The 25,410-nt window shown below is 37.8% G+C and overlaps 3 protein-coding genes across 20 annotated transcripts in view; 2 read left to right on the top strand and 1 right to left on the bottom strand.

Moving 5' to 3' along the window:
* Ackr2 (atypical chemokine receptor 2) overlaps positions 1-4,633 on the bottom strand; it is a 53,782-nt gene extending 49,149 nt beyond the window's left edge. For 3 of the 9 annotated variants that reach the window (XR_007105938.1, XR_007105934.1, XR_007105931.1), the window contains exon 1: positions 3,427-4,059. The gene's annotated coding sequence lies outside the window, so the exon portion shown is untranslated. The other 6 variants (XR_007105939.1, XR_007105936.1, XR_007105935.1 and 3 more) reach the window with 5 other exon arrangements.
* Positions 4,634-4,765: 132 nt separating this feature from the next.
* On the top strand, positions 4,766-13,685 carry Higd1a (HIG1 hypoxia inducible domain family member 1A). 3 transcript variants are annotated; one of them, XM_047531795.1, is made up of 5 exons: positions 4,791-4,901; positions 5,816-5,926; positions 9,622-9,740; positions 12,745-12,879; positions 13,524-13,685. In XM_047531795.1, the coding sequence occupies exons 3-5, from the start codon at positions 9,644-9,646 to the stop codon at positions 13,571-13,573; spliced, it is 282 nt and encodes a 93-aa protein (XP_047387751.1). In that variant the 5' UTR covers positions 4,791-4,901; positions 5,816-5,926; positions 9,622-9,643; the 3' UTR covers positions 13,574-13,685. The 3 variants fall into 3 exon arrangements, with proteins under 3 accessions (XP_047387750.1, XP_047387751.1, XP_047387752.1); XM_047531794.1 differs by lacking the exon at positions 5,816-5,926 and having other exon boundaries at positions 4,766-4,901; XM_047531796.1 differs by lacking the exons at positions 4,791-4,901; positions 5,816-5,926 and adding an exon at positions 5,338-5,479.
* Positions 13,686-24,312: 10,627 nt separating this feature from the next.
* Positions 24,313-25,410, top strand: part of Ccdc13 (coiled-coil domain containing 13) — a 55,722-nt gene continuing 54,624 nt past the window's right edge. For 7 of the 8 annotated variants that reach the window (XM_047530823.1, XM_047530826.1, XM_047530829.1 and 4 more), the window contains exon 1: positions 24,313-24,393. The gene's annotated coding sequence lies outside the window, so the exon portion shown is untranslated. Of the gene's footprint in view, positions 24,589-25,410 lie in introns of all 8 variants that reach the window. The other variant, XM_047530824.1, reaches the window with a different exon arrangement.

A 25,410-nucleotide genomic window follows, 5' to 3' on the forward strand; every position in this document is an offset into this window, starting at 1 on the left:
TATATACTACAATTTCTTTATCCATTCATCTACTGAAGGGCATATAAGACACTTAATATGTGCCAGGCAATGTTAGGGTTTTAGATATCACTCCCAAGAGTTTTATCAGGTAGGTCCTAGTAATATATATATATGAAGAAACTGAGACACAGAATGATTAAATAACTTGTTTGGGATCACACAAAAGCAAAGCAAGCTTTAGAGTCTATGGTCTTAAGAAATGTCAAACTGTCTCTCATGAGAACTGACAGATCTAATTCATTTTACTCCACTACCAAGAACCTCAAATGTACTCTTCTTGTCAACATCCTGGCTTCAGAACCTTCAAGGGACACCTGATAGAATACTGTCCAAGTTCTTTAATTAGCATTTAAGGTTCCCCCAACTGATACTCAAGTCTATTTTCCATTATTCTGACTCTAGCCACAAAGATTTTCCTTTTCCTACTCCCTGTCAACAGAGTTACAATTTCATAGTCTACCTCCATTCTGCCCAGTTTGCTCCTTCAGAAATTCTCTCCCAATTTAATTGAATTCTAGTTATTCTTCAGAGCCCTTTAAAGTTCAAGTCCCAAGAAGCCTTTGAACTGCTCCACTTACTGTGATATCTAACTGAAATTCCATTCAAAGCACTTACAGAATCTCTTTGCTGGGTCTATATATCCATCCCTTTGACCTACTCATATTACAAATTATTTCAAAGCAGGTGAGTCCAGTACAGATACCCAGCACAATATGTGCTCAATAATTGCTGATGGTGACTCCTAACTCTGGTTTAAAAATACCTGTAGATATTACCAATCATCTCGAAAGACCTAACATTTGTTTTAAACATAGGTCAACAAAGATAGCATAGTATTTTAAAAGGATGCCAAGAACAGGGCAAGGTACCTTTAGGTTGGGCCTTTGCCTAAATAGACATCTGACTTTAGAAGCCTATTTCTCTTGCAGTTGATATGATGGTGTTTAGATAGCTACTTGGAGCATGAGCAGTTACAGAAATTCTCTGAAGAGAGGACAAGAGCAAGGCTGGCAAGACACTTCCTACACTGCCTTTCTTTCTATAAACAATGGGTGAGTTGATCTGATACTTGAGAACCCAAATCATTTTTAAAGTCTTCTGCACCAATTAGATTTCAAATGATACACAGTAAAGAGAATGAAATAATAATCTCACATATTTGTTAACAATTATACTGTCTACATTATAAAAAATTTAATATTTGTCATTGTTTTCTTATAACATGATATGGAATAAAGTGTAGTGGAACAATTTCCTTTTTAAAAGTTTCCTGGTCTGGGGATGTAGTTCAGTGGCAAAGTGCTTGCCAGCACACTCTCCCCATGACTCACCTGTTTCAGATATTTATCAACATTTACCAAGATTCTGGGTATCTACCTACTAATCAGAAAAAGAATTCCTCACACAAAGAGGCAATGAAACCATGAATAAAATGGCACAAACAGAAGTCCCTGGTTATTACATTAAGCTTGTAATGTGTTCTAATTTGCAAGAATTAAAGTTTCTCAGAATGAGACTGAGGTCATTGATGTGAATCTTAAAAACATCTCACTATGGAACAAATTCCACGTTCTGTTCCTTGCCAGAGCCCCAAAAATAAATAACTTCCTAACAAATAAGGGAGTTTTGAGTTTTTAAACTCAAACAGTCAAGTATTTAAGCAGTGCACAAAAGAATAAAGGCATAGTGTACTAGAGTTTCAGATTCTTGAATTTGTATATACATGATACAGGACAAACTGAAACAGTTTAATATTATCCACTGTAACAGATTTACTTAAAAATAGATCAAAATTGCCAGGCACAGTGGTACAAGCCTGTGATCCCAGCGACTCAGGAAGTTGCAGCAGGAGGATCACCAGTTCTTGGGAAGCTGCAGCAGGAGGACCACCAGTTCAAGGCCAGCCTCAGCAATTTAGCAAGGCCCTAAGCAACTCAGTGAGACCCTGTCTCTAAATGAAATACAAAACTGGGCTAGGGATGTGACTCAGTGGTTAAGTGCCCCTGGGTTCAATCCCCAGTACAAAAAAATATATAAATAAAAATAAAAAATAAGGCCATACTATAGCTCTTGTGACAAATTTTTATTTGCAAATTACCTTGTTTTTATTTTTCTTATGGCCCTGATGCTAAAATAGAGCTTATTTCAATAAAGTCCAACATTAATAGCACTGTTCACATTACATAACTGCTTAAATCATACCAGGATATGAATCAAAAGGCTGAAAATTTTTATTAAAGGTTTCTCATTTTAAGTTGCACTGCAATACTAACTGGTCTGACCCCATGACCTGGAGCTGGTTCTCAGGAAGGTTCAGTTATTTGGGTTCTGCCTGGGGCATTTAAATCATTCACTTAAATTCTCAAAATCACTATCTGCACAAAAAGTGAACTAGATGATTTTTAAGGTCCCTTTAATAACTAACAGTCTAAGTCTTTCAAAAAAATTTTAGAATATGTTGTTTTAAATCTTTCCTAAACATTTACACTTTATCTCTCTTATAAAGCAATAATCTGAAGTTATGATTACCTGGGGAAAAACTCTATCCATTCCACTAATTTCATTAAAGGCCTGCCACACCAAATGCAGACCTATTGTAACACCCCAAGCCAGGCAAGGGCTGTTAGGCACTACATAAACCTGAGGGATAGAAAAGAGCAAGAATTCTGCGCTTTGTTTCAAAAAAATGAGGAAGTAAGGCCTGTTTATGAACTCAACCAACTCTTTAAAAAATTTCAACAAAAAATGATTACATCTGAACCTGAGTCATAGCTCACCATTTCAATCAAATACTAATAGACTTGACTGAAAGTCAGACCATTTATATAACCAATGTCAATAAAAATTTTATTTTAAAAAATGATGCATTATTTTGGAATTGAGAAAATAACTGTCAGTGCTGTTGTTTAATTTCTATGACATCCTCTCTTGGCTCTGCTTACACTTTCTCCTTTAACCCAAACTAAAAGGGTTGTTATACTTTTGTCAAAAGATGAAACTTTCATTCTCCTTCAAATTTAAGGTCACTTCAAATTGGGTCAGACCAATGACAATTATGTCAAATAATGCATAATAGTCTCAAGAGAAAGATTTTAGAAGGCAAGCATATATCTTCCACATAGTCGTAGTTGCAGAGGAAGTGCATTACCTAACTTACCTTAAATTACCTATGAAGATCAGTCATCCCAGAATTTATCTAAACTCTAAATAATATTATATAAAATATTAAGAGCAATGAGTTCAGTAGATATAAAAATACAATTCCATTTCTACTTCTAAAATTTACCTGCTGTGGAAACAAAATTCCTACTTTAAGATCCTGGAACTCTGATCCTTATTAGCTATATGACTTTATACCCATCATCATGTCTAACAGTAATTGTTTTAATAGGTGCATATACTTACCACATAAGCTCCTAGAGGGCAAAGTCTGCTTTTCACACAATAGCTAACACTCTACATGTTTCCTCATTAATGATCACAACTGTCACCCCTGTTTTAAAAGTGAAAAAATGACATTTTGAGAAGTTAAACTCAAGTTCATAGCTAACATGTTGCCAATCTAGAACTTCCACTCAGATTTGCCTGACCCTTTTTCTCATTTTCTGGCAATAATCAAGTTAGCTAGCATTTAAGTGTATGAATCCCCTTCAGGAATGACTAATCTTTGGTCTTTGCAGTTGTTGGATTTTGGATTTACACAATCGAAGTTCTTAATGACTTTTGGTTTACCTTCATATTAGTCAGAAGGGCTCTTTAATTTTAATAATCCTAAATGAGTTCCTGAGCTTATCTTTGAAGCTCCCCAGTTATTGCAGCAGTTTCGTCTTTCTTCATTTACCATTATTGGGTTCCTACTGAGCACAAGAGCACAAATAAGTGTTCAAGGAAATGCCAGGATCAACACAATATGCACCTTCAAGTAGCAAAAGCTACCAAAAAATCAAGATATGGAATTTCTAAGTTATCATTTGGAACTGTTTCCAACAAGGCTTAACTCATATGATTTTCAAAATACTCAGTCTATGGCATTTTAGTACCTACCTGTATGCTACAGTACTTAGCAGTTTGCCTTGTTAAACTCCGATTTAGTCACAGATACCTCCACAATGCAATCGTCAACGTTTTCCATCAGTTCAACAGTATTTACTGATTATCTGCCCCATGAACAAACCAGGAGCCCTGTCCCCAGAAACTGGCTGCCACAGGCCTCTGATATTCTTTAAACCTCCCTGACTGTATGACGTCGCATCTCTAGAGACCACTGTTCCCACTGGAGTGTAAACTTCAGCAAGGAACTCAAAGGAGACCAAACTGCACACGTTCGTGGCGGCTAATCGCCAGGGCAGCGGAATAGATGGTAAGCTTAGCAGCTCCGCCGCCCGGGCGTGTGTTCCCACCGCACTCGCCGCCTCCCAAGGACGAGCCGCCACGCACGCGCTCACCTCCCGCCCCTCCATGCCCGCGGCGTTTCGCTGGCGACAAAGCTCAGAACCAGGCCTATGCGAAGTTTGCTCCCGCTCCCCGAAGGGAAATGGGAGAGGCAATCTGAGGAGCCCCAGGACCGGTTCCAGCAGCCAGGGAACAAGCCTGTGCAAACCCGGGACTCTGAGCCCTCACGTCCGACACGCACTTGCCGCAAGAGCCAGAGACGTGAGTCCCGCCCGCCCGCGACGCCCCAGCCAATCCGGGATCCGCTTCGGTAGCCCCACCCGCTGCGCACACGCACGCAACGCGGGGACACGTCGTTTCTCGCGGCCGGTGGTCGACTTCTGATTGGCTGTGGCGGACTGTGGGCTGGAGTTGGAGTAGCCCGGCGGACGGGGCGCGCGGACCAGGTCCAGAAGCCGGTCCGGTGGTAAAGGGTTTTGTCGCTTTCGGTAAGAGGGTCGTGAAGCCGACATTTATGAGTCGGGGCACCAGACGGCGGGGCCGGAAGGAGCGGGCAGGGCTCAGTTGGGTCTAAAGGATCTTGGGAGGGTTGGGTCCGGTGGCTGGAGGGCAGCGATGCCCTGGGTAAAGGGAGGAGCGTGTGGTTGGCGACCTCGGAGCTCGTGGATCGTGGAAGAAGGGTTGGTAGACAAGGCCGGGTCCTGTCGTGCGAGCGGATGCGAGGTCAGAGATGAGTGAAGGAAAGGAGTGAACCGTGACCTTAGGAGGACTCGCTGAGGGGCAGCAGTGAGACCCTGAGGAGGGGATGCTATGGGGGCCGGCTGCAGGGAGGAGGAGCCGGAGCATGCCCAGAACTCGGAACCGTCTTGGGATCCGGGGCTGAGTAGGGATAGTGAGCGTGAGCGCTCCAGCCTTGGAGGCATGGCAAGGTCACAGGAGAGAGAAGAGAGGAGGGTGAAAGGTTGAGAGAGGACATGAAACCAAAGGACCTTCCAACCCAGATCTTTTCCTGAGCCCCAGTCCGGTGTTTCCTTCTACCCTTTGCGACCCTGTCTACCCAGTGAAGGTGAGAAGGCCTAGGGCCTGGCATAAACCATCTGTAGCAGAATTAAAACTTCTTTCTGACATGTTAACCTGCCACTTAGAGGCTACAGAAACAAAGCGTGAGTTCAGAACTGCGAAGAGTCAAAATGATTAGCAGTATTATTCTCCTTTCTCTGGGTGGGAAGCAACTCTTTCCCTCTTCTGGGTAATACCCACCAAAGGAAGTACTTCCGGAAGTACCAAGGCACTTTCCAGTGTGACCTGTTTGATTACAAAGGTCTGAAAGTTGAAGTGGTTCAGTATGTCACGTATTCCGAGTCCTGTATAACAGATACTCTCTTACTTCTTTGTGCACCAGAATCACTTGAGGGAGCCTCTTCAAATACAGATTTCTTGGGTCCTGCCCCAGACCATCTGAATCAGAATCTCCAGGCTGGGGCGTTGGCAACCATTTGAAACAAGCTGACAGGTGACTGATGCAGAATCAAAATTTGACACATTGTACTAGATCTTAGTTCCTTTAACCAGAATGACAAGATCCTTTACATCACCTGATGTTTGGTAACTCATTTTCCCTTTTACCTCTTCTCCTAGTTGTAAGCTTACAGAATAATTGGTGTTCTACAAACAATATCTTATCATTTCCTCTTTTTACATCTGTTCAACTTTCTGGCAAATCTGGGGCAATCACTGTGGGTGAATGAGATAATAAAGGGAAATTTAGTGAAAAAGAATTGAAAATCAGAGAAATGAAAATTGTTGGTTAGTTAAATCACTGAGGGAAGAAGACTACTTAACTTTAGGCATGACTTACACATTTTTTACAATTCAAAGAGAGCATTGTGGGCTTCCATTAAGGAATGTATTTTTATATTTTCAGATTAAATTTGGACCAGCATCTTTTTAGAATGATGGTTTAGTAATAATCTCTTGTCAATCTAAAAGAACCCTGGAGTCTATCAGGAGAGCTGAATTCTAATCCTACTAGTTCTGTTCCTACTCTGCCTGAGGTGTATTCTTATCTTTAAGCAATTCATATAATCCTTCAGAGCCCTTTTCCCACCTATCAAATAAGAATATTGGTAATCATCTGGTGCATGCTACTTTCAAATTATGTGACTTGAGAATATTGACTTAGAAACTTTAAAAGAATAACATTTTCAATTTTAGTAGCTGTAAATCATGAACACTTGGGAAGCTCTAGGTGACAAGACAATTATCAAAAATTTATATTCAGAAAGGACTTTAGATATATATACTACATTAGAATTATATCATTTATAATGATGTAGAGCTATAATTTGAACTTAGAACAACTGTGATATGTTAGATTTTTAATATTCATCATTACTGTTTTTTATCCTGATTTGTGTACATGATGTGATCTGGATCAGAGACAGGAAGTCATTAGTTCTTTAAAGCAAATAATGACCACAGGGTTTTCCACACCCTGATTCCCTTCCTCCCCGCCACCCCCCACCCCAGTACTAGGGATTGAACACAGAAGGGATCTACCACTGAGCTACATCCCCAATTCTTTTTAATTTTTTTATTTTGAGAAAAGGTCTTACTAAATTGTTGAGGATGGTCTCAAATGTGCAATCCTCCTTACCTCTCCTCCAGAGTTACTGAGGTTACAGGCGTGTACCACTGTGCCTACCCTACACCCTGATTAGCTACAGAGGCTTCTCTCAGAAGACCAAATCAAGTGTCCTACTCATACAAATTTCAGAGTCTGCATCATGGACGAGGAATGAAAAATGACAGATTTTCTTCTGTTGTTCTTTGTATATATAGTAAAGAGAGTCATCTCCCTCCCTCCTGAGAGGAGAAAAGAAACCTTTTGCTTCATGGACCTGTGGATGATTATAGTCATCCACATGTGAAACAATTAGTGAAAAAACCACCAACTTTCTAATTTTTAAAGACAATTGTCAAGTGATATTTTAGATTAGGAATAATTAAGGCAAAGGAGGAAAACATACCTGCCAGAGTTTTTTGTTTTAATAAGTATATTATGGTCTGTAATAGTTTTGTTTCTTGAGGTTGTAGGAAACCAACCTCAGCTTATCATTTCTTTTTTCATAGACATAAGAATAATAAAAGAAATTAGCACTTAAGTATATACACTTTGGTTTTTTCACTGACTGATTAAACTCTACAAATACATATAACTTATTTTTTCACTGTTTCTGAACAACCAACTTGAGAATAATTTTAATTGTTGAGAAACATAAGACTTAAGGAATCAGAGGACTTTGAAGAGACGGCCAGTTAAGATGCAAACCTAAAGCTAGGTGCAGTGGCCCACGCCTGTAATCCCAGCCACCTGGGAGGCTGAGACAGGAGGATCAAGAATTCAAAACCAACCTCAGCAAAAAATGAGGCACTAAGCAATTCAGTGAGACTCTGCCTTTAAATAAAATACAAGATAGGGTTGGAGATATGGCTCAGTGGTTGAGTGCCCCCGAGTTCAATCCCCAGTACAGGGGTGGGGGTGGGGGTGGGGGTGCAAACCTGAAAAAATAGATGTGAGCCAAGAAAGTTTCTGAAGGAGAAGAAAGTGGGGAGAGGGAGAAAAATTGTCACAGGAAAAGGAATCAACTTTTGCAAAGGGCAAAATTATGGGGAAGATCTAAGAGATTTAATGTCATTAAAATGTGGTGTTGAGAAAAAAGGTAGAAGTAGGATTTGTGATACAGTTATTTCTTTGAGAAGTTTATGACAAGAGATGAAGGCAGGTAATAAACATCCCAGCCTAAAATAAACTCAGTGTTAAATTCCTTCATCTAGTTAATTTAAACAATTTGTTCAAATCAAATCTCAAGTCTTTGTTCTATGAAACTTCTCAAGCCTTCTTTAGCTAAAAAGACATCACTCCTTTGAAATTCAAGTTTTGCCTCTTACGTTATTGGCAATTAATCACTTTGTCATTTCTCTTTTTAAAAAGTACCTAGTTTTTGAGCCATTATTTCTTTAAATGTAGCAAGCATTCTGAATCTGGGGCTTATTAAATCTTACATATAATAAAAACTTAATAAGAGTTTATTCACTTACATAGTAATGGAATACAAAAAAATATATATAATCTGAATTTTCACCTGTAAAGTTTTCCTTTGTTAGATGACAGGATTGACTCTTCTCAATGGTGGTGGGGCTTGGAGGGATGAATTCATTTCTCAAAGTAAACACGTCACCCTTTTAGAATTACATTTTCTTGAGGGCCCTTACTGCCACTTACCTTCTTGAATAGCAAACTGTTGAATGAGAGCTTCTCTTATTGAAAGGAGTGTGGTGCACATGAGAAACTCAGAAGACAGGATTTTATGTGGATAACGGGATGCTCAGTTTTCGTTTGAGTTTATTGTAACTGACACTTATCAGAGACTTGTGCACTTATGTATTGTGTTTGACTCCTTTATTTTATCTATAGGGTAAAGTTTACAGGCAGTTCAGATAAAAGGCTAGTATTTTGCTTTTTTGGGGTACCATTTAAAGGAATACTATAAGAAGAAAGCATGTTTACAGAAACCACTTTTAGCAACATTATTTAAAATGTCTTTTTCTCTAAAAGGAAAAAATAATAAACTAGGTAGAAAATTTGGCTATTCAAAATAATCTTTAAAAAAAATCCTACCATCAGTATAATAGAGATTAGTGTAATACAGTGGAAACTATTCAGAGGTGACATGTTGAAGTTACCAGATTAGTAGTTGAGAGCAGTTAAGACTGTGTTTAACTATACTTTAAAGTGCTTAGTAGAATTTCCAACGTGATATTGAAGACGCAGTAGGAATTATCACTTTGGTTTGAGTAACTGAAAAATGTCAAGTTGACTGAAGATGAAGACAACCAAAATATTCATGACTGCTATTGTAATGGACAAAAGTAATTTCAATTTTTAATAATTTTTACTGTTTTTAACAATTTTGATGATGTTTAGAAGGAATCGATTGGGAGAAAAAGCAAAATTATCAAGTAACAAATATACAACTCTCTAAAGATGGCTATCGATTTTAACTAGTTAGTTTCTAAAAATATTTTTCAAAGTTCATGAATAACGTATACCAGATTATTCATGGAAACTGGAGATATTTACATTCATTCAAGTATTGAATAATGTTCTAGATGCCTTTACAGAACTTCATAGAAATTCTCTTTCAGGAAGTTTCTTCAAGCAACCACTATGTCAACCAACACAGATGTTTCTCTTTCTTCGTATGATGAAGATCAGGGATCTAAACTTATCCGAAAAGCTAAAGAGGCACCATTTGTACCTGTTGGTAAGTTGGACTTTGATATTCTAATACTCAATCTGCTATAAGCTTGAAACAATAAAAGTATGGTAAGCTCGTTTATTAAGCACATCCTGAATTTATTTTCAAATATTTTTTATTATGTTTTTGAAGTATGCTGAGAATGGCATATAAATATCATCACAAAACTCTTCTGTGTGCATTCAGACATTTTGTTTTATTGACTCTTATTTCAATGAATAATATTGTGTTGAGGGATCCCAAATCTACCTTTAGGCTCAATGAATTGGCAGGACTCATAAGACTCAAAAAAGCTATGAGAGTCATGGTTCTGGTTTATTATAGCAAAAGGATATAGGTTAAAGTCAACAAAGGCATATGAAATAAAGTCCAGGAGAAACCAAGCATAAGCTTCCAGGCGTCCCCTCCCAGTGAAGTCACACAGTGACATACTTAATTCTTCGGCAATAACATATGGCAGTATATGCAGAGTACTACCATCCAGGGAAATTCACCAAGCCATAGTCTTCAGGTTTTATTGGGGGGCAGTCACACAGGCATGCAGTGCCTTGGAACATATATAAAAGAACAAAATTATGTGTTCATCTCAATTGAAATCTTAAAATCAGTATATTAGAATCAAGTTGATTCCAGAAATCAAAAGCAAGTACAAATTAGAGTTGACATATTAGAAACATTCCCTTTAAAGTCAGAAATAAGACAGGTATACATGTGAACACTATTATTGTTGCTTGAAGTTGTATGAAGACATGAAAAAAGCTATACATACTTTAGAAAGGGGGGAATATATATATATGTGTGTATATATACACACATATGTATATATATATACATAATATTTTTCTTATATAGATAGTTATATATAGTTTTATGTATAACTATCTATAGGAAAGCTAGGAAAATAAATGAAAAACAACTGAAATCAATTTCAAGTACCTCCCTCACAAAACTTCCCGGAATACCTAAGACTTATCTAGAGAAATTAAAACTACAAAATTATATTTAAGAGCACAAAAGATTTGAATGGAAATTGATAGGTGTACCACATTTTAAGATTTCCATTCTCCTCAAATCCTTTCTCATTTCTAATGATGTCTTTTGATTTTCTTTATTTTTGGTTAGCCTTCCTAGAGGTTGTACTCCTGTTCCGTTTCTATACTAATATAATTGCTCGAATTTCCTAATCTCTCAGGTTTTATTTTAACCTCCAAACCCAATTAGAAGTGCTTAACTTCTCAGTGTATATATGGCTATTTTGTATTTTGATTGCTAAATTTTGACTTTGTGGATATAGTCTAGGAATATAGCCTTTCTGGAATTTGAAAATTTGCTTGTGGCCTAATACATGTTTGCATATTGCCAAAGTTTCATAGATTTTTGAAAGGATAAGTGATCCTTTTACTGAAATATTAAATTTCAGCGAAGTTATATAATAGGACCGTTCAATTTGGTTATTTTATAAAAGAAACATGTTATATTATCCCATTTTTATTATCTTCAAGTATGGTATGCCTTATGTTGCTAACAATATTTTACTTCATTTATTTTACTGCTGTGTTGATTAGATTTATAATATATGACTTTTTATGGATTAATCTTTTATTATAAAATGCCTGCGTGTATGACACAATCAGTGCTTTTTACCTAGAATTCTACTTTTATATTAATTAGCAGTGACACTCCTGCTTTCTTTTTGTTTGCATTGCCTAGTTAATTAATTTATTTATATGCGGTGCTGAGGATCGAACCCAGAGTCTCACACATGCCAGGCACTGAGCCACAACTCCAGCCAGCAATTACTTTTGTTTTTAACTCTTTAGTGTCAATTAGTTATATCTACTGTAAGCGTATGTCCAGATTTTGTTTTTTTTTAACCAAGAAGAGGACATTAACCTACATTGATATTATTGTAATAAGCTCTCTTACTTTTATTTCTATTATATACTTTATCTACTGTTTATTGCACTTCTTATTGTTTCCTTTTTTTTTTATTTTTCTTCTAATAATTTGGAAGTTCTACAGCTATTCGTACTACTGGTAGTTATTTTTACATTTTCAATTGGGGTGTATTTTTTTGTTTATTTCAAATGTTAAAATGAATATAAATTAATTCCCTAACTCAAGACTTTCAGTACACATATTTTTTGTTATAATAATCATAACCTTAATTTCATATTAATTTTTATTATTATTAATTTCTTCCATTACACCCATGGATTTTTCAAGGAACCAGTATAGGATTTACTAACTCTATTACATACAACCATATCTTACATACTATCTATTTCTCATTTATTTATTTCTTGAACTATCTGTTTTCATTCTTTTTTATTTCATTTGACTGGATTATTTCCTCTAGGTTTTATGTAAGTATGTGAGTGGTACACTTTGAAAACATAAGGTCATGTTGTTCCTGAATGCTTTTTGTCCTCTAAAGGATTGAGAGAGCTTGGCCTTGTATAGAATTTTAGAGTCATAATCCATTTAATTCAAACTCTTAATATCGCTCTATTGCTTTGTCTATGCAGTGCTATACTTTCCAGTATAGTATTTCAGACTTTGGAGTATACAGGCAAGATCTCTCAGTGCTGGTAATGTGTAGGATTATCTCTGTGATATTAAGTGATTGCCTTCTGCAGTAGGACAGGAAGGAAGAGTTATATACTCATTCCATAACGTAATATATTAAGCATACTTGTTGTGTTGTAATAATCATTAGCTTAATTCCTCTTATTCTCTGATATTCCTTTAAAAGACTTTATTTAGTGGCTCCACAAACCACATTTTAAAAAATAATCCTGACTTTCTGGATTTGCTAATGTTTGCTATACATTATAGATTTGGGGTTCTAGCAGGAAATTTTTTTTAATTGTTATTTGTATGTTAGCTAAGGAGTGATCTGTTTAAAGTATCCTTATAAAAATAATAGAAAGGACATTGATTAATGTTAAAATCCTCCTGGTCCCCTCCCCCTATGCATCTAATATCTTTGTAACTGTTTGTTTTACAGGTATGGCAGGTTTTGCAGCAATTGTTGCGTATGGATTATACAAATTAAAGAACAGGGGAAATACTAAAATGTCCATTCACCTGATTCACATGCGAGTGGCAGCCCAAGGCTTTGTTGTAGGAGCAATGACTTTGGGTAGGTTCATACAGAAAATTTTCATATTTGTGATTCCCCATTTATGTATTTCTTTACAAATAAAACAAGAGGTACTTTTAGCTGACCTTGAAGCAGTTTGAAAATATCAGTTATTTTCACCTAAAAATTGATTACTAAAAATAACTCAAGTGTGATAGAGTTTACTGTCTATGTCTATTAAGGTTTTAAAGAAAAGAAACCTGTCCATCACTGAATTTATAATTTCATTGAAGAGTCTAGACATACAAATAGGGTTGTTAGTAACATCAGTTTTCTGAGAAAGACCTGTTGCTATTTTGTTGAGTTTTTCAAGATGGAAAAGATTTTTTAAATACTTTTATATTTATACTTTGATTGTCATAATTTATTGACTATCTGGTGTCATGTCACAACAATGTGACTCCTTTTAAAGTTGCCAGATAAATATTCATTGATCTTTAAAACGAATATTATAACATTATAATATATTCACACTAACCTTGAAAAATTATATGTAAAAAGAGTTTTAGAAATTTAAATTGTTTAGGAAAATAGGATCTTATTCTTCTTGTAAATATTCTGTATTTAGCTATTCTGAATTGTTTTGTATTTTCTTATTATTGAAGAGACTATTTTAATACTTAACTAGCATTGTTTTTCTCTAGGTATGGGCTATTCCATGTATAAGGAATTCTGGGCAAAACCTAAACCTTAGAAGAAGAGATGCTGTCTTGGTCTTGTTGGAAGTGCTTGTTTTTGTTATGTCGAGGTTATATGTTTATGTCAAAAAATAAATAACTTGAGTGGGTTCAGGTTGTAACACAGTATTTTGAATAATGGCTTCTTTTCTTGCAGGCTTGATTTGCCTGGTGATCAAATTATTAATGACAAATTCACTGACTAGGTCATTGAGGGAAGTCACGTTAACACAAAAGAAACATGTCACCTACATACATTGGATAGCGTTACAATATCCACCTTAAACACTTACGACAGAAATTACTTCTGAGAAGACAACAGGCCAGTTCTGAAGTACTCCCAGTTTACTACAGAATATCACACACATGCTTTGGATTTTGGGTAGGAATCCTATTTAACCCAGTTAATTCAACTTTTTTCTGCCTGCCCTGTGAACTGATTTAAGAACTTCAGTTTTTTAGTGTTGGTTGACTCTAAAAGAACTACTTCACAAAAGTGCATGAACTATAACTTATAAATCTTCCCACAACTGAGAGAGAGAGAGAGAGAGAGAGAGAGAGAGAGAGAGTGTGTGTGTGTGTGTGTGTGTGTGTGTGTGTGTGTGTGTTTAAACCATACCTGGAAAGCTTACAACAGAACTGCATAGAAGTAGTATTTATTTCATAATCACACTTGTAAACATGAGAACAACTTAATTATGGATTCCACTTTAGCTCTTTTTAATTGCAGAATTATATTTTTTGCTGTTGTTATATTAGAATAATTTTTAAATGTCATCTTGAAATAGAAATATGTATTTTTAAGTGCTAATACAAAGGTAAATGAAGAGCACTTTTTAAATGTGTGCAGTATGTTTATTTTCTCTGTAAGACTTATAAGTGTTAAATTAAACAAATTACCTAAAATGGAAGTGATTGCTGGTTTTGAACAAGCTGGTCTGGTCAGGCATTATGCACAAACTTTGGTAAACTACAGAATGCTTTAGTACACTTGTAAAATTCACTTGTCTAACCTGAACTTACATTCCATGGCGATGACATGGTTATATGTATTGTTATTAAAATAGTGAACATATCAAATGTCTTATATCTGTTTGGAAAAATAAATCATTCCTCAGACTAGCCAAAAAATTGTTCGAAGAAAAAAAAAACCAATATTTTGTGCCTTTTGTAGGAACTACCATTAAAGAATACCTATGAAGTAGAAACAATGACTAACATGTATTGAGTATTCACTGTGTCGCACACTGCTCTAAGAACTTTTTATGTATGTCATTAAAGCTTCCTAACAATCCTAAGAGGTAGGGACTATTCCTTTTGTTTCACTGTGAGAAGACTGAGGCAAGGACAGCTGAAGCTACTTGCCCAAGAGAGAGAAGGTTGTTGGTGTGGGACTAGAACCTGGGCAGTCTAGCTCAACAGCCAGTATTCCATTACACTGTGCTGCCTCTAGAACTGATCAAATGGTTATGGGTTATGTTTGTTTGTTTTTGTCTGTTTTGATTGTATGTTTTTCTGTAAGAACAGTAACAATCTACTGTTTTGGAACTTTTTTTAGAAACTCCCAGGCTGATAAGTAATATGGTAGATACCAACTGATATTAGGTACTTGAAATGTTGACTGATGTAAAATTAATGCTGGAGTCACCTGCACTAAATCAGAGTTTTCTCAGTCTTTTCCTATCCATGAAATGAGAGCTAAGACTAGAGAACTTCAGTGGTCCTGTCTAGCTGATAGGTCACTGAGCTCTATGTGAAAGTGTTTTAAAAGCATAAGATATTACTAGGAACTATTTTTTCCAGCTTTGACTGGATAACAAGGTGCTTGCAGGCAATCTTGGCAGTTGTTTTGTGGAAGATAAATTTGGGAATAAGTTTCAGAAATTTGCCCCCCACCCTTTTTTTCACTTTGTTCTTTAATTATATTCTGTTTAGATGAATTTTTAAAGTATTTTAATATATGACATGTTTCTTTTTGTGGGTAATTTTTGTTCTAGCAGTTTTTAACACACTTTGCAGCCACCAATAATTCCATATGAGCAATTTCTTTTTAATTTTTTTGGTACTATGGTTTGAACCCAGGGGTGCTTTACCACTGAGCTACATCTCCAGTCCTTTTTATTTTATTTTTTGTTTTGAGATAGGGTCTCACTAAATTGCCCAGGCTGGCTGAACTCAAACTTGCAGTCCCACCTCAGCCTCCTGAGTCACTGGGATATATGTGCACAACTATGCGGCCATATGAACAATATTTAAAACTAGGATATTCTCCCCTCCACCTCCAATACTAGTCATATTATCTTTCCTAAGAGTTTTGTCTTGTACTGTTTTAAATGTGCTTACACTTCTATTTGATGTGTCAGTTTAGCTTTTAACTGATAGGCTTTGACTTCCAACCATTAGCGATTACATGACCAGTGAACATATTCTGTATCCCATGCCTTCTTTCTCCTTACCTTCAATTTTTGTTAATTGTTTCATTTCTACATTGTGGGGATATATAATGTTAACATTCTGTTCTGCCATATGCCCACTTCTTTCTCTTTTGGTTCTATAATTTAAAATATATTCAGAATTGACAGACAGTAATCTATTGGTTGGCAGAAATTAATGATTTAATAGTTTCCTCAAGAAAGACATGGAAAAAATCTTCTAAATTTTTGCATGTTTAAACATGTTTATCTATAGCCTTTACACAATAAAAACAATTTAGATATAAAAATTCTTAGTTTACATTTTTCTTGGGAATGTGGAAAATATTGACATAGAGAGGCCTAAATCTTGTAACATTTCCCCTAAAGAGATTTTTCTTTTTTGCTTAGCTGCTCAAGAAATTCTTTAGTCAGTCCAAAGGCTCAATAATACCATTCTTGGTGTTGATGTTTCTGGGTTAATGTTCTCCATGTTTGCAGAAAATTGTCATTTTACTAGATAAGTACACTGTCAATTTTAATATTGAGAATCATTTTTCTAGACAAACGGCAGAGGATCATGAGAGAATAAAGGTGAAGTGTTGGGATGATAATGAGCATTATATGGTCAAGAAAATAAGTGGGAGTGCTTGCCTGAAGGAGGGAATGGTGAATAAGTTGGATGGATAGGGTGGAAGTTCTTGAAAGTAGCTCAAGTGGCTATGATGAAGTGTTTTATTAAATGCGATCTGGGTTCCCAGTCTGCCACTTCTAACCTAACAGCCATGGTTTTCTCATCTGTAAAATGGGGATAAGATCAGTGGCTTAGAGTGTTGGGATTAATAAAAGTAGTAAGTGTAAAGGGCTCAACGCAGCATGTGATACATTCTCAGTTGATGGTTGCTATTACCATTGTTACTGGGTTAGAAGGAATGCAGCAGCACAGGAGAAATGGGCCTGTCCTCTCAGCATTTAAAGTCTAGGAGGGAAGTCAGATGTTAAATAAGTGATTACAATAAAGCATATTGACTACTAGGTACCAGATGCAATGGGAACATCTGGTTGAGGGACGTATGCCAGGGTTGGGGTTGGAAGAGGTCTCCCCAAGAAAGCAGTGTTCTACTTTAAGGAGATGGTATGTTGATTTTCATTGAGAATTAGATTTCTTGGCTTAATGTTGGATGTCAGAGCATTGGTGGATTCAGTATGTTTTTGTGGAATTAGAGTAAGTTTTGGGTATTTTTACATTCACAGTCTACCAACCCTAGAAAAAAATTAGACTTGACCCTCCATATCTGCAAGCTCCATCCGTGGATTCAACTAACTTGTAGATTGAAAATGTTCAGAAAGAAAAATTGTGTTGTACCGAACATGTACAGATTCTGTTTTCTTGTCACTAAATAATGCAATGTAACAACTATTTACATAGTGTTTACATTGATATGTATTATAATTAATCTAGAGACAACTTATAGGAGTATTCACATAGGTTATATACAAATGCTATGTGAGTTTATATAAGGGACTCAACAATCTAAGAACATTGGTATTCACAGGGGATCCTGGAACCTCTCTGCTGAGGTTACCGAGATGACTATACCCATTTCTAGTTTCTAGTTTCTGAGCAACAGTGACATCTGGTGGTGACATTTGGAATTTGCATCCACATTTGAGTCCCTAAGTATATGATTTTCTTTTTTTTTTTTTCCTAAGTATATGATTTTATCAAAGAGCCAGAATTTTGGGGTGACCCAGGCCCCACCATGAGAGAACTGGTCCACGTAGGCCACGCCTTTTATCTCACAGATGAACCTGCTCAGATAGTTCAAGGAGGTTGAAATTTAGGCTCTATCCCTATGTAAATCTATATAGCTCTAGCTACCTAATAGCTACGAGGCCAAAACAAAGCTGAATGAACATAAAAGTATTCTGAAGTTATCAAATAGCAGGACTGTCAATAATTTTATGTGCTTGTTCTGTTTGAGAGCTCTTCAAATTTAGAAGAGGAAACCTACGTGCTAGCCTTGACTGGATTGCTATTTTCCCAGTGAATGCTTTAACGTGGGATCAGTGCAGGGAAGAACCAGCCCTGCTCATGCAGCAGTTTCCTTCTTAAATAAAGAGAGACTGTATAAATGATGGATTCAGTTTCTGAAATTAATTTTTTATTTGAAATTTTCCAGAGGGAGAGAAACTCACCTTAAACACTAAGAAGAGGTGAAAGAATTTGTTCTTAGCAAGACCAAAGTGAGGCAAATTTCTCCTAAAGTCAGCAGTGATAAATGGATCTAGAATAGAGACCAGCATCTAATTGGTCCTTGGAGGAACCCAGGATCAAGTCCTCTCTATAGTATTCTGAGCTTTTATAACATTGTTGTTTTTTTTTCTATCCCCAGTGTAACTGAGTGAATTTATGTCAATGATGTTTAATCTCACCTCATCTCCTACCATATTTACTGTCTTCCCTGCTGGTGACCCTTCCTAGATCACTCATTCTGTCAGCAATCCCTCCCTCTTTCACTGTTATCTCCTGGGCATCTTTCCTTCCTCCCATTCTTTAATCATTAAGCCAATCACCAAGTCCTATCAATTTTTCAATAGCAGAGTCTCTCTCATCAACCAGATTTGTCCCTTTTCCTCTCCCTTTTGCCATCACTTTAAAACCTAGGCCCTTCACCTGTTTCTGCCACCTAGTGCTAGTCAATATTTCTAAGAAGGAAGCTGAGGAGGTCTCACATACATACACTCTTTACTGTGGAAATGGTAAACACAAGTAAGCACATGAAAGCTTGGGGACCTCATCAACAGGAGAGAAACTGCTAATTACTGAGATCAGGCGACTCATCCAAATGTTTTGAAAGACTGGCATGAGCCAAGAATGAAACTGAGAAACTAGGGAGGAAAATTATATTACTAACCCGTTGTGCTGAAGCCTTGGTGGAAAGCCAGGGTGGATGTCGTCCATCGGGGAGTCCTTTGGAACTAAGGATTGTTGACTCTTGGCAGAACATTGAGTGTTTTAATAAAGTCAACATGATGACTGAGAACACCATATATATAAACACATCTTAGAAGAGCTCCATGAGTAAAATAAGACTTGATTGTGGCCAAAATGATGTTAGGCTAAAACACAAAATGTGCTGGGGAGTCTGTTGGAGGCTAGTGGCCAACAAAGCCCAAATCCATTGCAGGATGTCCATCAAGAAGGGCCTTGAGGGACTGGGGTTGTGGCCCAGTGGTAGAGCACTTGCCTAGCATGTGTGAGGCACTGGGTTCGATTCTCAGCACCACATAAAAGGTCTATCAACATGTAAAAAATAAGTACATATATATATAATATATATATGTGTGTGTATATATATATATATATGAATAACTTGAGCCTGGAATAAATAAGCATTTTTAATCTATGTGGGTTCATAAGTATTCAGTGGAATAAGTTAATCAGGCTTAACCCTGGGCCAAAAATAAGGCTGTCTTAATTCCAGCTCATATTACCTTTATGATGACTCTGGGCTTCATGAATGTCTGATTATGAGAAGGGAGAAGTTCTGGATTTGGGTCACAAAACCTGAATATGGACTAGTGGCTTAGTGTTCCTGGTTTACCTGTCATTGCTTAATGCCATGACTAAAGTATAGCCCAAAAAGACACTCATAGTTAAAGACCAAATTGTATTTTGGACCTGCAAAGCTGAAATTCAGAATGGAGAACTCTGAAACCAGGTCAAATGGGACCTTGGTTTTAAGCTGCAGCACTTCCAATATGAGCAAAACAGCTAAATCTGTAGTAATACAGATAAAATGTCTTACTACTAAAATAATATAGATAACTAATGAGCAGTCCACAGTCTGCAAAACACTTTCATGACCTATTTGATTGGGATAATAATGAGAATATTGCTATTTATGAAGGAAATTGAAGTTTGTGATTTGACTAATGACAGTTAAAATCCAGCTATTCCTTCTGACTTTGTTCAATTCAGTTTTATTTCTGATAGTAAGTAGAACCACTGATTATATTGCTTATTTGTAGGAAAGAATATAATTTCAGTGGGGGGAACTCTATTTGGTGACCCTATTATCTTTAAGATGATAAATAAGCATGGATAAAGGTGCTATGGGGAACTGAGAAGAATCTGTTTTAGGAATTAGAAAAAGTAGACCCACACAAAAAGAGGCTTAGTTTATTAACAAAAAATATTGCAGTAAATATACACAACATAAAATTTGCCATTTTGACCATTTTTAAGCGTCTAATTCATCAAAACTAAGGATACTTATAACACGGTGCAGTTATCACCATTAGCCACCCGTAGAATTTTTCATCATCCCAAATTGCCTAGGCTTCACACTAACTCCAATTTCTCCTCCCTGACTCCCCATGACCTCTTTTCTGCTTTTTCTCTATGAACTTGTCCATTCTAGATAGATATGTAGGTGAATAATAAAATATCTGTCCATTTGTGCCTGGCTCATTTCACCTAACATAAGATTTCAAGGTTCATGTTATAGCATATATCAGAATTTCATTCATTTTTAAGGCTGAATAATATTCCAGTGTGTGTGTATATCACATTTTGTTTATCCATTCATCTACTGGAACACTTGGGTTGCTTCCACCTTTTGGCTATTGTGAATACTGCTGCTATGAACACTGGTATACAAATACAGTCATGGGTCACTTAATGACAGGGATAAATTCTGAGAACTGTATTGTTAGTTGATTTTGTCATTGTGTCTAGTCCCTCCAGAAAACAATTTAGTAATTTCTTATAAAACTAAATATGTGCCAGGTGTGAGGACACATGCCTTTTATCCCAGCTATTCAAGGCCGAAGCAGGAGGATCCAGTTTGAGGCCAGCCTGGACAACATAGCAAGATAACCCATCCCAAAAGAAAAGAAAAACTAATTATGCATTTGTGATATAGTCAGCAACCGCCCTTTTAGGCATTTATTCCACAACAGTGAAAACATGTTCACACAAAAACCTGAACATATATAATCATAACTGCTTAATTTTAACTGTCCCAAACTGAAAAGAGCCCAATGTGCCTCAATGGACATAGTTATGAGTGCACAACAGAGCAATTCTTGTGCTATTTTTTAAGTGTTCAGTTTATTTACTGATGGTGGATATGTGACCATATGCATGACAAAACTGTATAGAACTAAACACAAAAATGAATACAGTAAAATTGTGGAAATATAAATAATATCAGTGGATTTTATCAATGTCAATATCCTGGTTGTGATATTGTACAATAGTTTTGCAAAATGACACCATTGGTTAAACTTGTAAAGTGTACAAGAGATCTCTATGCTGTTTTTTATAGCTGCATGTGAATCTATAATAATCTCAATAAACATTTCAGATTTAAAAGCAAACAAGAGCAGTGTCCTACAAGTATTTCTGATAAGAGAAACAGAAAGTAGGCTGGGATTAACAAACATCTGGACAGTCTACCAGAGGAAGTTCATGGTGACCCAAAATCCCTTGGCTTCCTGGATGATAAAACATAAGTTTATAAACTAAAGAAAATTCTCAAGAGACTAAAAATTGGCAGAAAAATATTGGTGGGAAAGCCTCAGTACTAGCTGTGGGAAGATAACATAAAGAAAAGTCATCCCTGATTTCATAAGAATGGGTTACTGGAATATCCTTGTCAAAAGGAATTCTTGACAGGCCACTGTGGCACATACCTGTAATCTGAGCAAATCAGGAGGCTGAGGCAGGAGGATTAAGTTCCAGGCCATCCTGAGCAATTCAGTGAGAACCTATCTCAAAATTAAAAAAAAAAATTTTAGGTGTCAACGATCTTTTATTTTATTTATTTATATGTGGTGCTGAGTATTGAACCCAGGGCCCCACAGATGCCAGGCAAGCGCTCTACCACTGAGCCGCAACTCCAGTCCTCAAAATTTTTTTTAAAAGCTGGGAGGCCTGGGAATGTAGCTCAGTGGTAAAGTGTCCTGGGGGCAAGGGGATCCTTTGATTGTTGGAGCAAATGTTACCAATTCCCTGCTTTGCAGACTTTATAATATGCATTCTAGAATGCCTATTCTGAAATTCTGCAGCCTTAATTTTGTTATAGCACATTCTTATCTTAATGGAAACCTGGCTTTCAGCTGGCATGGTGTTTCCTCAGAAGCCCTTTAAATAGATCTAGCTGTTCATTATCCCATGCCACATAATCCCCTTGTGGTCATGAGGTGAAGGAATGGTGCCCCATATAAAAGACCCTACCCCTTGATGCTCATATATATATACCTAAATCCCACTCTCCATCTTGTGTCTTTGCTATTCTCACAGAAACCAAGGCAGTGCAAAGATCCACCCTTCAAACCCCAAATCTTGCAACCAAGTCAGGAAGATATCAGACATGGCTTTCAGAGTAACAGAACATGAGCTTATTAAAGGGATAAGAAAAGGGAAAGGGGACACTCTCAAGGGAGAGGGTAGGTCCTCTCAGAGGAGAGAGACAATGTGCCTCTCCTGCACTCCAATTTTATTGGGGATCCCAGAGAAGTTTTCAGAAAGTCCTGCCCAGGTCTACCTCTTGACTTTTGACTGACAGCAAGGTGACAGACTTTCAAGTACCCACCGCCATGGCAACTCTAGGTCACTTTGGCCCATGCTGACCAGTTCTAATTAGATTCTAAATCATATGTTCTTACAGATTTTAAAATTAGGAGGAATTATCCTTATCTCTCAGAGTTTCAGTATCTGGTCGCAAAAGTCTCCCCCTTTAGGGTAATTGGGTTCCTCTTATCAACATTATTTTGGGTCTGCATTTCTCCTCCAGTGAATGGATAGTTTGCTGAGGAATGTGACATTTCCTATTCACTTAGGCCACGCAGGGTTGCAGGTAAGTTGCTTCTTGGAAAAGAAAACCTGGGAGTCAGCACAGTGGGCCCATTTTATAGAATTGTGTTCCCACCATCCTCCTTTCTGTCCCTTAATACTCACATGTAAATTGCAGGTCTCTCACCCTCAGCTTAGTAGGCAAGCAACTGGAGATCAATCAGAAAGACCTGTTCATCCTTTATCAGAAAACCTTGAGTTTATACCTGCAGTGCTGGTAGTGGTCTGGTACTGCATCTTCATATGGAGAAAAGAAAAATGTTTTTGAGAAATATGAAAATTTTCAAATTATAGAGGCCTGGGTAAATATTTGGAAATTCCCCTTGAATCATCTTTCCTAGAAATTTGCCTCTGAGCCCTGTAGGTTCCTGAAATATAGGAGGTTTTTTTTTTTTTTTTATTGGAAAGTGCCTTTTCAGAAAGTACAAGTCTTTACCTCTATGAAAATTAACCAAGTTTGTTATTTTCAAATCATCTAGAGTGCAAAAAATAAAAACAGCACTGCAATTCCACTACAGAAATAAAACCACTTTAAATGGTTACATTTCAGTCTTGGTTTTGTGCCTAGTTTGAAAAAAACAAATTACTTATTTAGCATACTATTTGGTGACTTGTTTTGTTTTTGTTTTTTTCTTTTCACTCTCCAACATAATATAACCTTAGAAGGATATGGAAAACAACCCCCAGGGAGAAAAGGGTTCATGGGAAAGAAGGAAAACAATGGGCTCTGGACTTTCACCATTTCCCAGCAACCATAGGCTTTTTCACAACTGTTCCCCCTGAGCCCAACCGGCACATTCTGCTGATTCAAGTCTAACTGAACCCCATAAAACTCAGACCCCTATTGTAACCAGTTGCCATTTTCTCTCTTGAAAATGCCCTTCAGGTGCTTAATAAAGCATCACTGATCCATCGAGGACTGTCCCCTTTTCGTTTTCTTTTGCTTTCGACCTTTCACCACCTTGTTTTACACTTTTCAAAAATATTCTGAATGGCTACATAAATTTCATGGTGAAATCGTCCACATTCCAACTTCTTTGCAGGACAGCAGGATTGTGCATCTCTGTGCAGGACGTCACAAAAACTTTCTAAAAAGCACACTTAAGGCCCTGCGCTGTGAGGCAGGCATGTAATCCCAACTACTCTGGGAGGTTGAGGCAGGAGGATTCCAAGTTGGAGACCAGCCTGGACAACTTAGCCAGACCTTTTCTCAAAAGAGTGGGGACATATTGAAATAGCTCCCCTGGGTTCAAACACAAGTACAACAACAACAAACAAACAAAAAAGTAAATCCACTTAAGAAAATTTAAAGTCTCAAAGACCCGACGACCTCTTACATCCAGTTTACCGCGCCTATTTCCATAACACCTCAACCTGGGGCCGCAGCGCCTCTGCCACTTTCAGGACTTTAAGGGCTCTCTCAGGGCCCGTAGAGACGTGATAACGTCATAAGTGCGACGTCGCTGGTTTCCTTGGTGACGGTTGCCAGGGCAGCGCGTGCAGGCGTCCGGAAGAGGTGACGAAGCGGCGGCGACCCTAGAAGGGAGAGGCAGAGACCGCTGTGAGTGCCGGGGAGGGCGGCAGGGCCGGGGCCGAGCCGGCAGAGCTCGCAGCCCCCGGGGGCAGGACCCACGCCCGAGCGCACACGCTGGCCGGACCCGCCGGCGCGGAACGGAGTGTCTTCCCTCCGTCCTGTGAATCTTCACCTACGTCCCGTCCTCGCCCCCGGCAGACAGATTTTCCGCGCGGTACAAGGGTTAGTGAGGCGCAGAGGGGTCGCCTACCCAGAGTCACATAGTGGGTGGTATAGGCAGAACTCAAACTCAGGTCCGCCCGACCAGCGGTCTCTTCCGCTCACTGCCAGGAGCAGTCTCCCTCGCACCGAGGGGCGGAGCGGGAATTGCACGACGCGTTGGCATCCAAGCCCCGCCTCTCTCGGGCCTCCCTCCAGAGTTAGCCCTGACAGGCCGGGAAGAGGGACTCCGCGGGACTGCAGCCCGGCGAATTGGACATCTCCACCCGACTCCTGTAGGCCTTGTCCGGCAGCTCGTAAACGAGGCATCTTGAGGCGTCACCCTGTCACCCCTGGGAATATCAAAGAGAACATAGTTTTAAAAAACAAGAGAGGGAGGGAAAAGAGAAAAGGAAAGTAAACGGCAGGCTGGTGGAGCAAGGAACGTGGGTACCTGCAAGGTACTCAGTCCTTTGCTGGTCCCTGTCCCTTATGCACTCAACAGCCTCAAGAGCTTGCGTCTCCATAGTACTTCTAAGTGGATATCACTCTCCCCACCCCAAGGCTCTAAGACCTTCCTGAGCGGAGAGTTCTTTCTCTGCAACTTTGGCTTTAACTTTAAAGAAAGAAATTAACTATTTCTTAAAGCAATTTTAGATTTACAAAATTATTGAACAGAAAATAGTTTGCATATATATTCTCCACCCCCATTTCCTTCCTTATTAACAACCTCTTGCACAGGTGCGGTGCATTCGTTGACCATTGATAAACTTACATCGATAACATTATTAACTAAAAATCCACAGTTTATATTAGTGTTCTTTTTTATTTTGCATAGGTCTATGG

Source organism: Sciurus carolinensis, chromosome 17 (assembly GCF_902686445.1).
Source record: "Sciurus carolinensis chromosome 17, mSciCar1.2, whole genome shotgun sequence".
Classification (NCBI taxonomy): domain Eukaryota; kingdom Metazoa; phylum Chordata; class Mammalia; order Rodentia; family Sciuridae; genus Sciurus; species Sciurus carolinensis.

Coding starts and splice junctions, on each gene's coding strand:
- Higd1a (XM_047531794.1), top strand. CDS start 9,644: ATGTCAACCAACACAGATGTTTCTCTTTCTTCGTATGATGAAGATCAG. Junction 9,741..12,744: donor GGCACCATTTGTACCTGTTG/GTAAGTTGGACT, acceptor TTTGTTTTACAG/GTATGGCAGGTTTTGCAGCA. Junction 12,880..13,523: donor TGTAGGAGCAATGACTTTGG/GTAGGTTCATAC, acceptor GTTTTTCTCTAG/GTATGGGCTATTCCATGTAT.